The 12,452-nt window shown below is 37.8% G+C and overlaps 1 protein-coding gene across 1 annotated transcript; it reads right to left on the bottom strand.

The window, feature by feature from the left end:
• Nucleotides 1-4,475: 4,475 nt before the first annotated feature.
• gpx2 (glutathione peroxidase 2) lies at nt 4,476-5,590 on the bottom strand. Its single transcript, XM_016539298.1, has 2 exons — nt 5,313-5,590; nt 4,476-5,088 (listed from the first exon to the last, which is right to left on the bottom strand). The coding sequence occupies exons 1-2, from the start codon at nt 5,532-5,534 to the stop codon at nt 4,735-4,737; spliced, it is 576 nt and encodes a 191-aa protein (XP_016394784.1). The 5' UTR covers nt 5,535-5,590; the 3' UTR covers nt 4,476-4,734.
• Nucleotides 5,591-12,452: the final 6,862 nt, after the last annotated feature.

The raw sequence follows: 12,452 nt of genomic DNA on the forward strand, positions 1-12,452 counted from the left end.
TAATGTTTTGTTGGGATTTAAAGGGTTTCTGTTTCTGTTGCCTTAGTTTTGTGGATTACTGTTGTGCTGAAGAGTAGAGCCTGTTCTTCATTCCAGGATGGACTGAAATGCACTGATGTTATGTTGCATGTCGCTTTATTTAGTCACTACTAATGATGTCTATACATTAGCTCACTCATGGGTGTATTCACACCAGGAAAGTCCGCTAGTTCACTTGCTTTGGCCTGGACCAAATACAATGTTTATTTTTTTTGTTTGGTGCGGTTCGCTTTCACACTGCCCTTTTTGCAAGTGAACCAGAAACTGCAAACAAAACCACACGTGTGCTTAAGGTCATCCATTCATTGGTTTATCCATTCAACTGTACCAGAGTTCGTTTGGAAGCGGACCAAGACCACCTCTTCAGCTGGGTCTCGGTACGGTTGTTTGGTCTGTACCCGAGTGCAATTGCTGTATTCACACCTGCCCAAAAGATCCGCACCAAGGGGGGAAACGAACTTGAGTTCGATTCAATCGAACCAAACAAGACAGGTGTGAATACACCCTTATTGCTTACATTTTATGTTCAGCAGCTGTCACTCTTTTATCTTTTTATTTTACAGTGAAGGTGTTTGATAATGTTTTTCTGTAAAACATTTAATGAACGTTTCAGTCTTTTTGCATATATTTCCAATAACTAACGCTTTATTCCTTTGTTCCTCTTTTCTACATTTTCTCATTGTTTCCTTCACAAAGTATTTTTGAAACCAAGGATTTAGAATGTCCTATTTCACCCATTTATCTGTTTTTTTTAGTTCCATGGTCAATGCAATTGGACTATGTGTTCATACTCCTTCCTAAACACAGCGATGATTTTAAATTCTTCCCCTTATTCCAAACCGTTTGCTCATTTTCTTCAGAACTACTTTCCTCTAAGCTCTTTTTTATATTTATAATAATCCTATACTTATACCCTTCTCCCTTCCTTCTTCCTCCATTCGTTCCTCTTCATACATATCATCAAGGTAATGCATCCTGACCCAGTCATTGACCAGCACATGTCCTCTGCCTTTCTCCAACTTCTTGACTCATGGAAGCATCGTTTGTATCCTTTTGTTTTCTACTCCGTAATCAGTTGGCTGCTGCTCGCGAGTTGTTTCCAGTGTTGACGCTGTCGGTCTCGATTCCCCCCAACCTTCCTTCAGCGATCAGGTGAGAATTTTACACTCAAAAGTTGGTTTTGATGTTTAAATCTATGAATTCTGCTAAACTATCAATTGCCGTATTACCGCCACCAACTGTACTGGAGTAGCACATGAAGCCATGACAGTACAAAGGTGGCTAATGGATTAGGACCCGTTTTTTATTGCAATTGTCTCGTGTATAAATCACTAAATTACCAAATATTGAGTTAATCAACTATTTACTGTATTTGACTATTTATAGCTGGCTATTTATCTCAGTATCATGAGCATGACATTTACATAACATTTTTCTTTTTCTTTTAGCCCACAGAAACCCACATTCATAATAATATGGTCTATGCTGTGGGTTCAGACAGAAACATTTGGTAATAATAACTTTGATAATGTTTACTCCTGTCAGCTGAATGTGTTAATTTTTGAAAATGAAGAACTTAATATGGTGCAGACAAGAGGAAAAGGTGAAAAGAACACGAGGAAAGAATAAAGCGAGATTAGGCCCATTACCAAATCTTACTGTCTGAACCCATGGCATTGGGCCAATGCAGCTTTCATCCGCAAATAAGCGTGGATGGATGAGTTCGACACATGTGCAGTACCACTTAGTGGACACTTTCTGTTTTAAAAATTCACCTCTCGTCTGTGCTATTGTACGCGCACCATCTTCGTGGACAGAAAAATTGGGCTGCATGTGGACGATGAGTGGACTGTTGTGGAACACGGACAGCTGAAGTACACTTTGGGCTTACTACATTTAGTGTAGGCCTATATACACTGTCTTTGTGCGTTGTGCACTCCGCATTCTTACATGCAGAAGACGAGACAGACAAAAGAGCAATCAGTTCTTCATTTCTTGGGCTGACAATTATAGGGGGAGAGACCGATTTTGTGTCATTGGGTGGTAAATGTGATTGCAATGTGTTACAAAGACACACATTTACAACCTCCACCAGGGCTTTGAGCTCACTCCACTAGAGGAAACGGCTACTTCCGGGGCACTGTTCAGGGGTGTTTCTATTCAGGACGTGTTCTTCGGCCAGCTGGGCATCATTGCACACATTTGTGAGATATTATAGACTGGATGCTTGGTGTTGGAGCAGGGCATGTTATGTCATTTGTATTTTCACATTTCAATAAACACCTTGGTGCTTGTATACACTATAGGGTATTAGATTATATTTGCATGGCTTTTACCTTAGTGTGAGAACGATGATCACCTACGCAAGTAACCTAAATTTTCTTAGTAGTTTTTTTTGTTTGGTTCCAACATAAAGCTAAACTTACCATGATGTATACCACTGTGAGACCACAGACAGTTGTTATACACTGTTTTGCACTGCAGATATTATTATAGTTATTTTTAATAGTATTATCATTTCATGACCGTGGTGATAAAAACCTTTACGACGCAGCCATGTGGACTTACTAGACCATCTCATTCAAGCTTTTAAAGCTTAGAAAGAGTCTAGCATACCGTAGAAGCCTCAGATGGATTGGTTTACAAAGGATGCAGCCTCCCTAAGATGCTGCCTTCTGATGAAGAAACACCTTTATTGTGTGTCAAGTATTCAGTAGTTCTCTGCAGGACAGTAATGGGAGTTACCAGATCAGTGGGCAAGGCCATATCGGATGGGCATTTTCGACCCTGTTACCTGATTTGCTTATGTCACAGTGACAGTTGTGATTAGGGGTGGGGTCAGGTAAGAGGGCATTATTTTCAATGCATGATTTCTAAGCACCCACGTTTGAAAACACTAACAAATAGAAGAGAAAGGATTAATGACAAGGCTGAGCTGTCCTTTGCCACACTGAAAGCATAAGGAAATCCACAGAGAAAAATGAAAAAAAGAAGAAGCAGCAATCCATTTAAAAGGATAAGTGAACAAGCATCAAAGCTGAGCCATGGGCAATTGAAGGAAAAAGTTTGTTAATAACGTAAAGGAGACATATTATGCCCCTTTTTACAATATGAAATATAAGTCTCTGGTGTCCCCAGAATGTGTCTGTGAAGTTTCAGCTGAAAATACCCCACAGATAATGTATTATATAATTTTGAAAATGCTTATTTTGAGTGGAAGCAGAAACATGCTGTTTTTCGTGCCTGTCTCTTTAAATACAAATGAGCTGCTGCTCCCCGCCCCCTTTTCCAGAATAGAGCTGCGCCATTACAGCTGTACCTGCTAAAAAACATCTGTTTTTGGTTCTGATGATCATGTTTATCGCGCTGAAATCATGCGTTTTAAACCATATTAGTTTAAACCTCTTATATACGGTTTTCTGAGTGCACACTTACAGAAAGCGGCTGTCACAGCACGTGAGTACTAAACTAAGTTCTCATTCACACACAAGTTTACGTTAAAAACACATGAGTTACAAAACCAGTCGGTTATGTCTGTCAAGGTAAACAGCTGGGAAATAAATCGCATATTTATTTTAGATCTGTGTGGCAGCAGCAATATACAGTAAATAAATCAATAAAAAAGTCAGATTTTCATGATATGTCACCTTTAAAATATTTGAGTAAGCTAACTAATACATTTAACTCACAATTATCATGCAATCTCAATTTAAATATTTTTAGTAATGGAAACTTAACCAGCTATATGTAGCTAACTTGCTTCAGTAAATGCTAACTTGCTAATTGGTAAATGCTTTGATTAGCATAGAAATTGCTGAATAAGTAAGACAATATAGAACCTTAAACATTTATCTGTTCAACCAGACAATGGAAGAATTTTATTTTATTTTTATTATTATTATTTTTTTGCTGCTTTACTCAAAGGCCCATCCCTAAACCAAGCCCCCGGCGTATTACAACAAATCGGGGAAAGCAGTTGAAAACACCCCACTGATTGGGTAACACCCATTCCATATAGATATACTTTCATGATCTTGTAGTCATCGACAACAAATCGATGTTAGCTCAGAATCCTTTTCTCCACTCAAGTGTGCTGTCAGCTTTAATCAAAATTTCAATGTTCTTGAGCCAACATACTTTAAACACTGAAATGTCAATCTCAACCAAGATGATGGTTTGGATGAAAACTCAACATAGTATCAATGTCACCTTGTTATCTGGGAAAGCTAGGCTAATCTACAGTATACATATGTACTACAGCAGGGGCGTAGCCATCATTTCAGAAGTGAGGGGGACAGAAATGTTTTATATACATTTCTGTAATCTATTAATAAGACAGAGGAGACATTCTGTAAAACAAGTGAAGCAAAGTCATGGGATTCCATACTGCCCCAGCACAGAGACATGTCTACTAAGCCAGAACCAACAGTGTGTTGATCAATATTTTATTAAGGTACTTCCATTGCAGAGAATTTGTTAATGGCACCATCCATAATTCTTTCATATTTACAATCTCAAGTGAAACCCTGTTACATTTTGGTGTGTCACTCTCATTAAGTAACATAAAAGAAATTAAGATGATGCCACAATGTTGCTAACATGGAAGATAATGTGAATTAAAAATCATTGTCAATATTGTCACATTGAGTTAACAAATGACTAAATATGAAACATGTTCAATTAACTTGTTTTCGATTAGTTCTTGGTCAGTTTCAGCAGTCTTTGAATGTCTGGTGCAATATTGATAGTTTGAAACCTTTTACTGTATCTCTTGAAGGGCTCACCCTCTGGTCCAATAAGAAATTTTTCAAAATTCCATGAAATATCATTCCGACTGATGGGATTCCAGACCAGATATTTAGGGTCCTGCATGAATGACATAGGGTCATCATCTGGATAAGGAAGCTTGTCTTTCAAGTAAGAAAATACAGGATGTGCATCACTCCCATTTACAATGCACTTCTCAAAAATGGTGAATGCAGGCTTATACCCTTCACCTGGACGTACATATTTCAAGGAATTTGGAATTTCTGCATCAGAACAGTTCTCCTGGAAAATGAGAAAGAAGACAGTTTTGGGACAATGCAATAATTATGTTAATCCAAATTGTGTACAACAGTCCTGCAAAATTCTGAAACACTGGTAACTTATCATGAACAGATATATTTATAATTTATGTGACACCGAACTCATGTATGAACTAAATGACATTTGTAGATAAACTATAACTAAATGTAATCGAAACAGTGAGTTGCACGTAATCATTTACAAACCTGGTATCCAAACTGGTTGCAGGGAAAGCCCAGGACCACAAGCCGGTGAGGGTACCTGCTCTGGAGCTCATTAAGCTGGATATAGTCCTGGGTGGTTGTCCCTCAAAGTGATGCCACATTCTCAATTAACACCACTCTTCCTCTGAAAATATTGAAATCTATTGTTTCCCCTTCCAGTGTAGTTGCACGCAGATCATAAAACGTCTTCGCTATAAATGTCATTGTTCACTATTGCTCTCCTCGTCACAATGACATTAGCAGTGTCTTTTTCTACTTTAATGTTGACAATACAGGTCACATGATCACATGTATAATGCATATCAGGTGCCTTAGACAGATATGTGATACATCAACCTTTGAGAAGATACCCGTCTCAGAATTTGGAATTAAAGACTGTAGCAATGGAACAATGTAGTTTTTCCTGAACTATTCAATATAGCCATAATAACAACATTTTAATATTAAAATGGAAAGAGAATTACACAGCCTGCTAGATTAAATAACACTCCATTGAGCTCTGTAGATATTTTACTAAGCGTATCAGTTTCTGGGCCATGCTTTATTAACAAAGTCTCTGTCTCCATTACCTTGAATGTTATTAAAAATTGATGATTGCACAAGTTAATCATCTTTAGAGTGCCTACACTGTATGTCTAAGATCTTTCATGCAATGTATAGTGTCACTTAAATGCTTATTAACATTTTTTGTTAGTACCATTAATTTCTTTGTGCAAGTGTGGTGCAAATATGCATACATGCACACTTATTTTTTTGTAGAAATAAGTGCTTACATTCAGCATGCATACGAAACCAACTACCAACTGCTGTTGGAGAAAAAGTCTGCTTCTCTTTGCAAAAGATCTCTCAAAACAAACTTTATTGGAGAAGACAAAGCCGAGACACCTGCAGAACATCTTACAGTATCACTTGTAACCAAAAAGCATTTGGATTCTTTCCAAAACCCATATTTTTCTTTAAAAGTGGCGTGCTGCCAGTATGTCAAAACAGCTTAACAAAATCAGTTATTTTACTCTAAAAGATTTTAATTTCCTTAAAAAATAAATAAGCATGTTATGACTGCGCAAGCACATTGGCTGATCTAGCCTGAAAAATAAGCTTTTTAAATGCTATTTGAGCATAACAAACAACATTCATGAGGCAGTTCATTTCCGATTTTGTTGCGGATTTGAAATATGTAATTTAATTGCGAGTTCAGCAAGCAGTTTTTCAGATTTCAGGATTCCCACATTCATTTAGATAGGACTTGGTCTTGAATGAGCTGCCCGGAGGCGTTGCAAATATGTCCGGAGAGTGAACAAACTTTCCTTGAAAGGGACTTTGGTGAGGACCTCCCATAATCAATCACCATGTTCTTTGTTTTATTAACTTTTACTCTGATTTATTTTAATTTCCTTAAAAAATAAATAAGCATGTTATGACTGCGCAAGCACATTGGCTGGTCTAGCCTGAAAAATAAGCTTTTTAAATGCTATTTGAGCATAACAAACAACATTCATGAGGCAGTTCATTTCCGATTTTGTTGCGGATTTGAAATATGTAATTTAATTGCGAGTTCAGCAAGCAGTTTTTCAGATTTCAGGATTCCCACATTCATTTAGATAGGACTTGGTCTTGAATGAGCTGCCCGGAGGCGTTGCAAATATGTCCGGAGAGTGAACAAACTTTCCTTGAAAGGGACTTTGGTGAGGACCTCCCATAATCAATCACCATGTTCTTTGTTTTATTAACATTCAAACGAAGAAAAAAAATCGATCATGGCACAAAATACTCCATGACCAGACCATGCCTTAGATCCTGTTTGTGGAGAAGACTCACAATCGCTGAGACATCCGCACACTTTATAATATGAATACAGGATAAAACAAAAAGGGTGAAAGACAACAGCCTTGAGGTGAACCAGTGGAACAGTATTGGAAATCAGAATAAACACCATTAACTCTTAATTATTAATTATACTCTTAATTATTCAATGAAGAGCAATGAATGATTCTCTCCTTTTTATTTGCTTGATTAGCATCAAATGACAGCAGCAGGTTTTTTTTATGCCGCTGTCACTTTAAGACTGAATGCATAGATTACTTTCCCAACTGTTTGCGTTCGCGTTAGACAGCATTTAAGTGAAAACTCACCAAGACAAACATTCTGACATATTTTTGGGTGTTTTTGTCTGTTTAAGCACACACCCAAAGCAGCCTGAGCTTGTCCCCATTTCGCTCCGTCTCGGATTGCCACCTGGGGAACAGAGTCTCTTTTACAGCTCAATACGCTTTTAACTCTTTTTTTAGTTCTAGCACATCCTGTCGCATTACATGACTTGACTGATTTGTATGTTGCGTAACTACTGTAGGGCGAAAGCAGTCTGGAAATGGAGTACACTGCATAAAAGGAAAGGAACAGAATATGGCATGATGTTTTCATAATCGCTGGAAGCCAAAATCAAAAACTAAACTAAAATTCTATTAATCGCACAGCCCTAGTCTTGAAATCAGGGTTCCTCAAATCTTGCCCTGGAGGACCAATGCCCTGCAGAGTTTAGCTTCAACCCTAATCAAACACACCTATCCCTGTTTCCTCAATTATGTTCCTGGGCCTTTTATCATGATAGACTTTTTGCTTTTGTTATTCGTGATTTTATACGAATATTTTTTATTTATATATTCATGATCATATATTTCAGCTGGAGAGTCCTGTGGTGGTCTGGAGTAATCCTATAACTGAACCGATTCCCGTCTGCCTCACTGCTGAGTGGTTTGCAATTGTAGCTCTGTCTAGCTTTGTTTTGAATCTCTGTCTTACTATCATGCTTCACTGTTTAAATTGCAAAAAATTGTCATCACATATCTGAGACTAGCTGATATTGTCTATGAAATTATTCTGACATCACTAGCTTTTTAATCCTTCACTGTTTAAATTGCAAAAAATTGTCATCACATATCTGAGACTAGTTGATATTGTCTATGAAATTATTCTGACATCACTAGCTTTTTAATCTAATCCACTATTGCTAGCAAAGTGTGTTAGCATTTCGTTAGACTGTTAACTTGTCATTTGTACTTACTGTCTTTGTTTTTTCTCTTGCTCCATCTCTTATGAGTCCATAAAGCAACCGTGGTAAGTCGGAATCAACTAAAAATCAAGGTGAATAATAGTATCTTCTCTTGTTATTGTCATTTGCCCTGCTTGCCGCATGTTTAGTGTACTTTTCTGTCTGTGTAGCCTTTTCTGTTCGGAGGGATTTACATGTGATAAATGCAGGGAAATAGGCTGACAGAGAACATTTTGTGATTTTTTTTTTTTTTACCAACAGAAAAGCCTTTTCAACTCTCTTAAAAGAAAACAAACACAACTCTAGGTATTTTTTTTTCATACAGTAGCTAAATTAACAAGAAATAAATCATCAACAGGTTCCGACATTTCCTTACAGCAAAAAATAAAAAAATAAATAAAAAATAACAACACCAAACACCTCTGATCTATTCAGAAAAGGCCAATGAAATTGGCAAGTGAAATTTGCATGCGTGGCCACGCCCCAGACATCCCATGTTTCACATGCTTCACTCAGTTAGGTTTAGGCTGAGGAGACGAGATAGCATCTCAACTCTGTCAGTAGCAGCTCAGAGTTTTGGCATGAGAGACACAACATCTCTTGCTGCGTTCAAGTCCTCCTGGGACGTTCGTACTTACGAGTTGACAAGTCGTAATTACGACGTCAGGTGCGTTCAAGTCAGTTTAGTCGGCACAAGATGGCGGTGTACCTTCTTTTAATAAATTACAAGAAAATACAACAGGGTCTGCATTTTTTTACTTGGATTTCAGCTGCGTAACAAGAACATGACCAATTTAAGTTTATAGGACAACTAAACTAACAAAAATTTACCGTCAACTACAGACGTTGCATCCATCGATTCCGCCATGTTTCTCATTGACACGCCCCCAACTCGGAAACTCGGGGCTTAAAGAAAATTTCAAGTTTCCCACTCGTAATAACGACTTTGTGGTGGCGTTCATGTGCGTTCAACTCGTAAATACGATCTATCCGACATGACTTGAACGCACTATCTGTTCCCTCAATCAGGGAATGAGGGTGACAATAGAAACCAAGACATTCCCTGATGGAGGAAACAGATGTTATGTCGAAGTTCTGACACTAGGGGTCACTATAATTAAATGCCACAACTAGCTGAACTGTGTTACAAGTCTATGGTGGGCAAATGCTGACAAGCATAGAGTGTCCAATTACCAAATGCACTTCACCCCCTTGTAACCTTCCAATGCCCAGAAAGCATGGCCTCACATCTCCTTCGCCAATAGGAAACTTACCAAAACAATGAAAAGATGTCACTTTAGCTGTACATAGCCTTTTCTATAAATCCTGAAATAGTTAACCTTTAACAGCTGAGCATACCTGGTTGTTAACACTGGGAAACGTTTTCACTCTTTTAGTGAGAAAGGAACACTGGGGAGGTCACATCATACCCAAAGGGGGTGGAAAACATATGAAAAATATATCCCATGGACTTAACAATGGGAAGTACTAATAAGGGAAGTCTCTGTGTTTATGACATTTTATGCACCAAATCAGGGATCTCCAACCCTGCTCTTGGAGAGTTACTTTGGAAGTGTAGTCCCAGAGGCAGTCCGGTGGTCAGCAGTTAAGTGAATTCATTCAACATCTATTTGTGTCAGACATGGACTACTACAATTTAAGATAATTCATAGGCTTCGCTGTTCTAGAAGTAAACTGGCAAGAATATTCCCAGAAATAGACTCGACGTGTTCTAGATGTCACAGAGGTGAGGCTGCTTTGGGTCATATGTTTTGGACACGTCCAGCTCTAGGACCATTTTAGTCTGCTGTGTTTCATATATTTATGAAAAGGAGATACAACCGTATCCAGTAATAGCAATATTTGGTGTGACATCTGAGAACCTCTCACAACCACCAGGTCAATCGGATGCAATGGCTTTCTCTTCTTTGTTGGCCCGACGGCTTATACTCTCACAATGGAAGTCAAACGCCCCACCAACACATATCAAGTGGGTAGAAAGTGTCATGGCATATTTAAAGTTAGAGAAACTCAAATATTCCATGCAAGGCTCCGTTAACAGATTTTTTTTTAAAGTTAGGAGACCTTTCCTAATTGCAAGCTCCCCCCTTACGGTCCTGAAATCTGCAGGACAGTAGTTCTCCAGGAGCAGGAGATCCCTGCGCTAGACTGATAAACTAGATTGGGGGTTCTCAAACCTGTCCTGGAGGACCCCTAGCTCTGCACATTTTGTATGTCTCCCTTATCCGACACACCCAATTCATGTCTTGCAGTCTCTACTAACGAGCTGATGAGTTGAATCCAGTGTGTTAGATAAGGGAGACATACAAAATGTGCAGGGCTAGGGGTCCTTCAGGACAGGTTTGAGAACCACTGAACTAGATGAAACTAGATCAGGGGTGTTCTAATTTTAGTTCTAACCAGCTCCAACTCGCTTGCCTGGAAGTTTCTAGTGAGACTGATAAGACCTTGATTAGCTGGTTCAGGTGTGTTTAATTAGGGTTGGTGCTAAACACTTCAGGACAGTGGCCCTCCAGGAACAAGTTTGACACCCCTGAATTAGATGTTTCTGACCATTGAGCTTGTGAATCCTCATGTAGTATTTATTTCAATTTTTTTATTTCTCTTGAACCATCTCTTTTGATCTTGAATTTAATTTTAACCCACTGCACAATTTCATTGAGCTCTGGGTTGAAATGCTCTTTCAACAATTCCACACAACAGTGCACAAATTATTTACAAGACTGTATGTTTGACTTCCAAGCGAGCTCAGTAATTTACCTCAAATGTTGCTCAAAAAGATTTCACATTATTCGTCCCAAGACTGGGATTGACTATCAAATGGTGGGACTGTTTCTCACATGCCTGCCATCCTTATTTTTTCATTCTGTACAAGGCTCCAACTTGTACTGAATTAGATTCTCTACCGCAAAAACACATTTTAATTGAGATCTATTGAGAGTCATGCTTGGCTATTAAGGATAATTGACTAAGTTCAGCAACAAGCAATACAATTAACAGTGTAACAGGTGGACTTAACATTCACACCCAACAGGTTCTTCTTTGCTGCTTTTAAAGTTGAACCACACTAGACTGCCCACTATACATATCATAAATGTTCATATACAACAGTTCACTTTTAAATGGCACTCTACAAAAGTGCAAGTCATTTTGTGAAATGTTTAAGTGAAAGGCAAAAGGAGTTTTTTTAATTTTTTTATACGGCATTACTGAAGAGAATACTCTTTTGGAGAATGGACTGTGACTGGAGAGACCACTAATCTGAGGGTGCATGTGTGTTTTCTGTCTTCAATTAGTAAACTGCATAATTTGTGGTTTCATGTGAAAACCGCTAAACATAAAATAGCAGACACTCCTGGTTTCACTTGTTTTGCTGTTACCATGGCTATGTAATAAATAGCATTCAAAATACCAAAAATCTGTTCACAATTTAGGATCTTCAATGTCTTGCCATAGGGAAGCAAAAAGTATAAATATTCAATGTTGGAACTTGTTTACACTATCGTTTACATTTTTGTCAAGGTATTACAGAATTTATATTTTTAATATCTGACAGCCTCAGTCATTCAGACCAAACAGCTAGGCATACTTTAAGAGAAACAAAAATCCATGCAACTTTTTTTTTCCAACATCTAAATTTTAGATAAAAATATAGGCTATATAAATATGTAAGAAAAACTGAATATTAGATCCTTCAACTGTCTTTGTGTCAAAATTAAACTTACTGAATCTCAAATGATCTTCGTTTGGTGAAATGAAATCGCGTTTGGTCTCGTACTGTATCGCGTACCTTGTCAGTGTCGTGCGATAAATAAATAAAAAAAAACTAACTTTCTATTTTTCTACTTGTTTTTCTTTGTTTGTGTGTGTGTGTATAATATGTATATATATATATATATGTATGTGTGTGTATGTATGTATGTGTGTATATGTATGTATATATGTATATATGTATATACACCTTGCTACGTGTACTGCGTTAGGCTAAAAGAACCTTGTCATTTGCACTTATATATTGTTGCTCTTTTGTTAGTTTTGACTGCTTTTATTGT

Source organism: Sinocyclocheilus rhinocerous, unplaced genomic scaffold, assembly GCF_001515625.1.
Source record: "Sinocyclocheilus rhinocerous isolate Xijiao unplaced genomic scaffold, SAMN03320098_v1.1 scaffold2743, whole genome shotgun sequence".
NCBI classification, from domain to species: Eukaryota; Metazoa; Chordata; class Actinopteri; order Cypriniformes; family Cyprinidae; genus Sinocyclocheilus; species Sinocyclocheilus rhinocerous.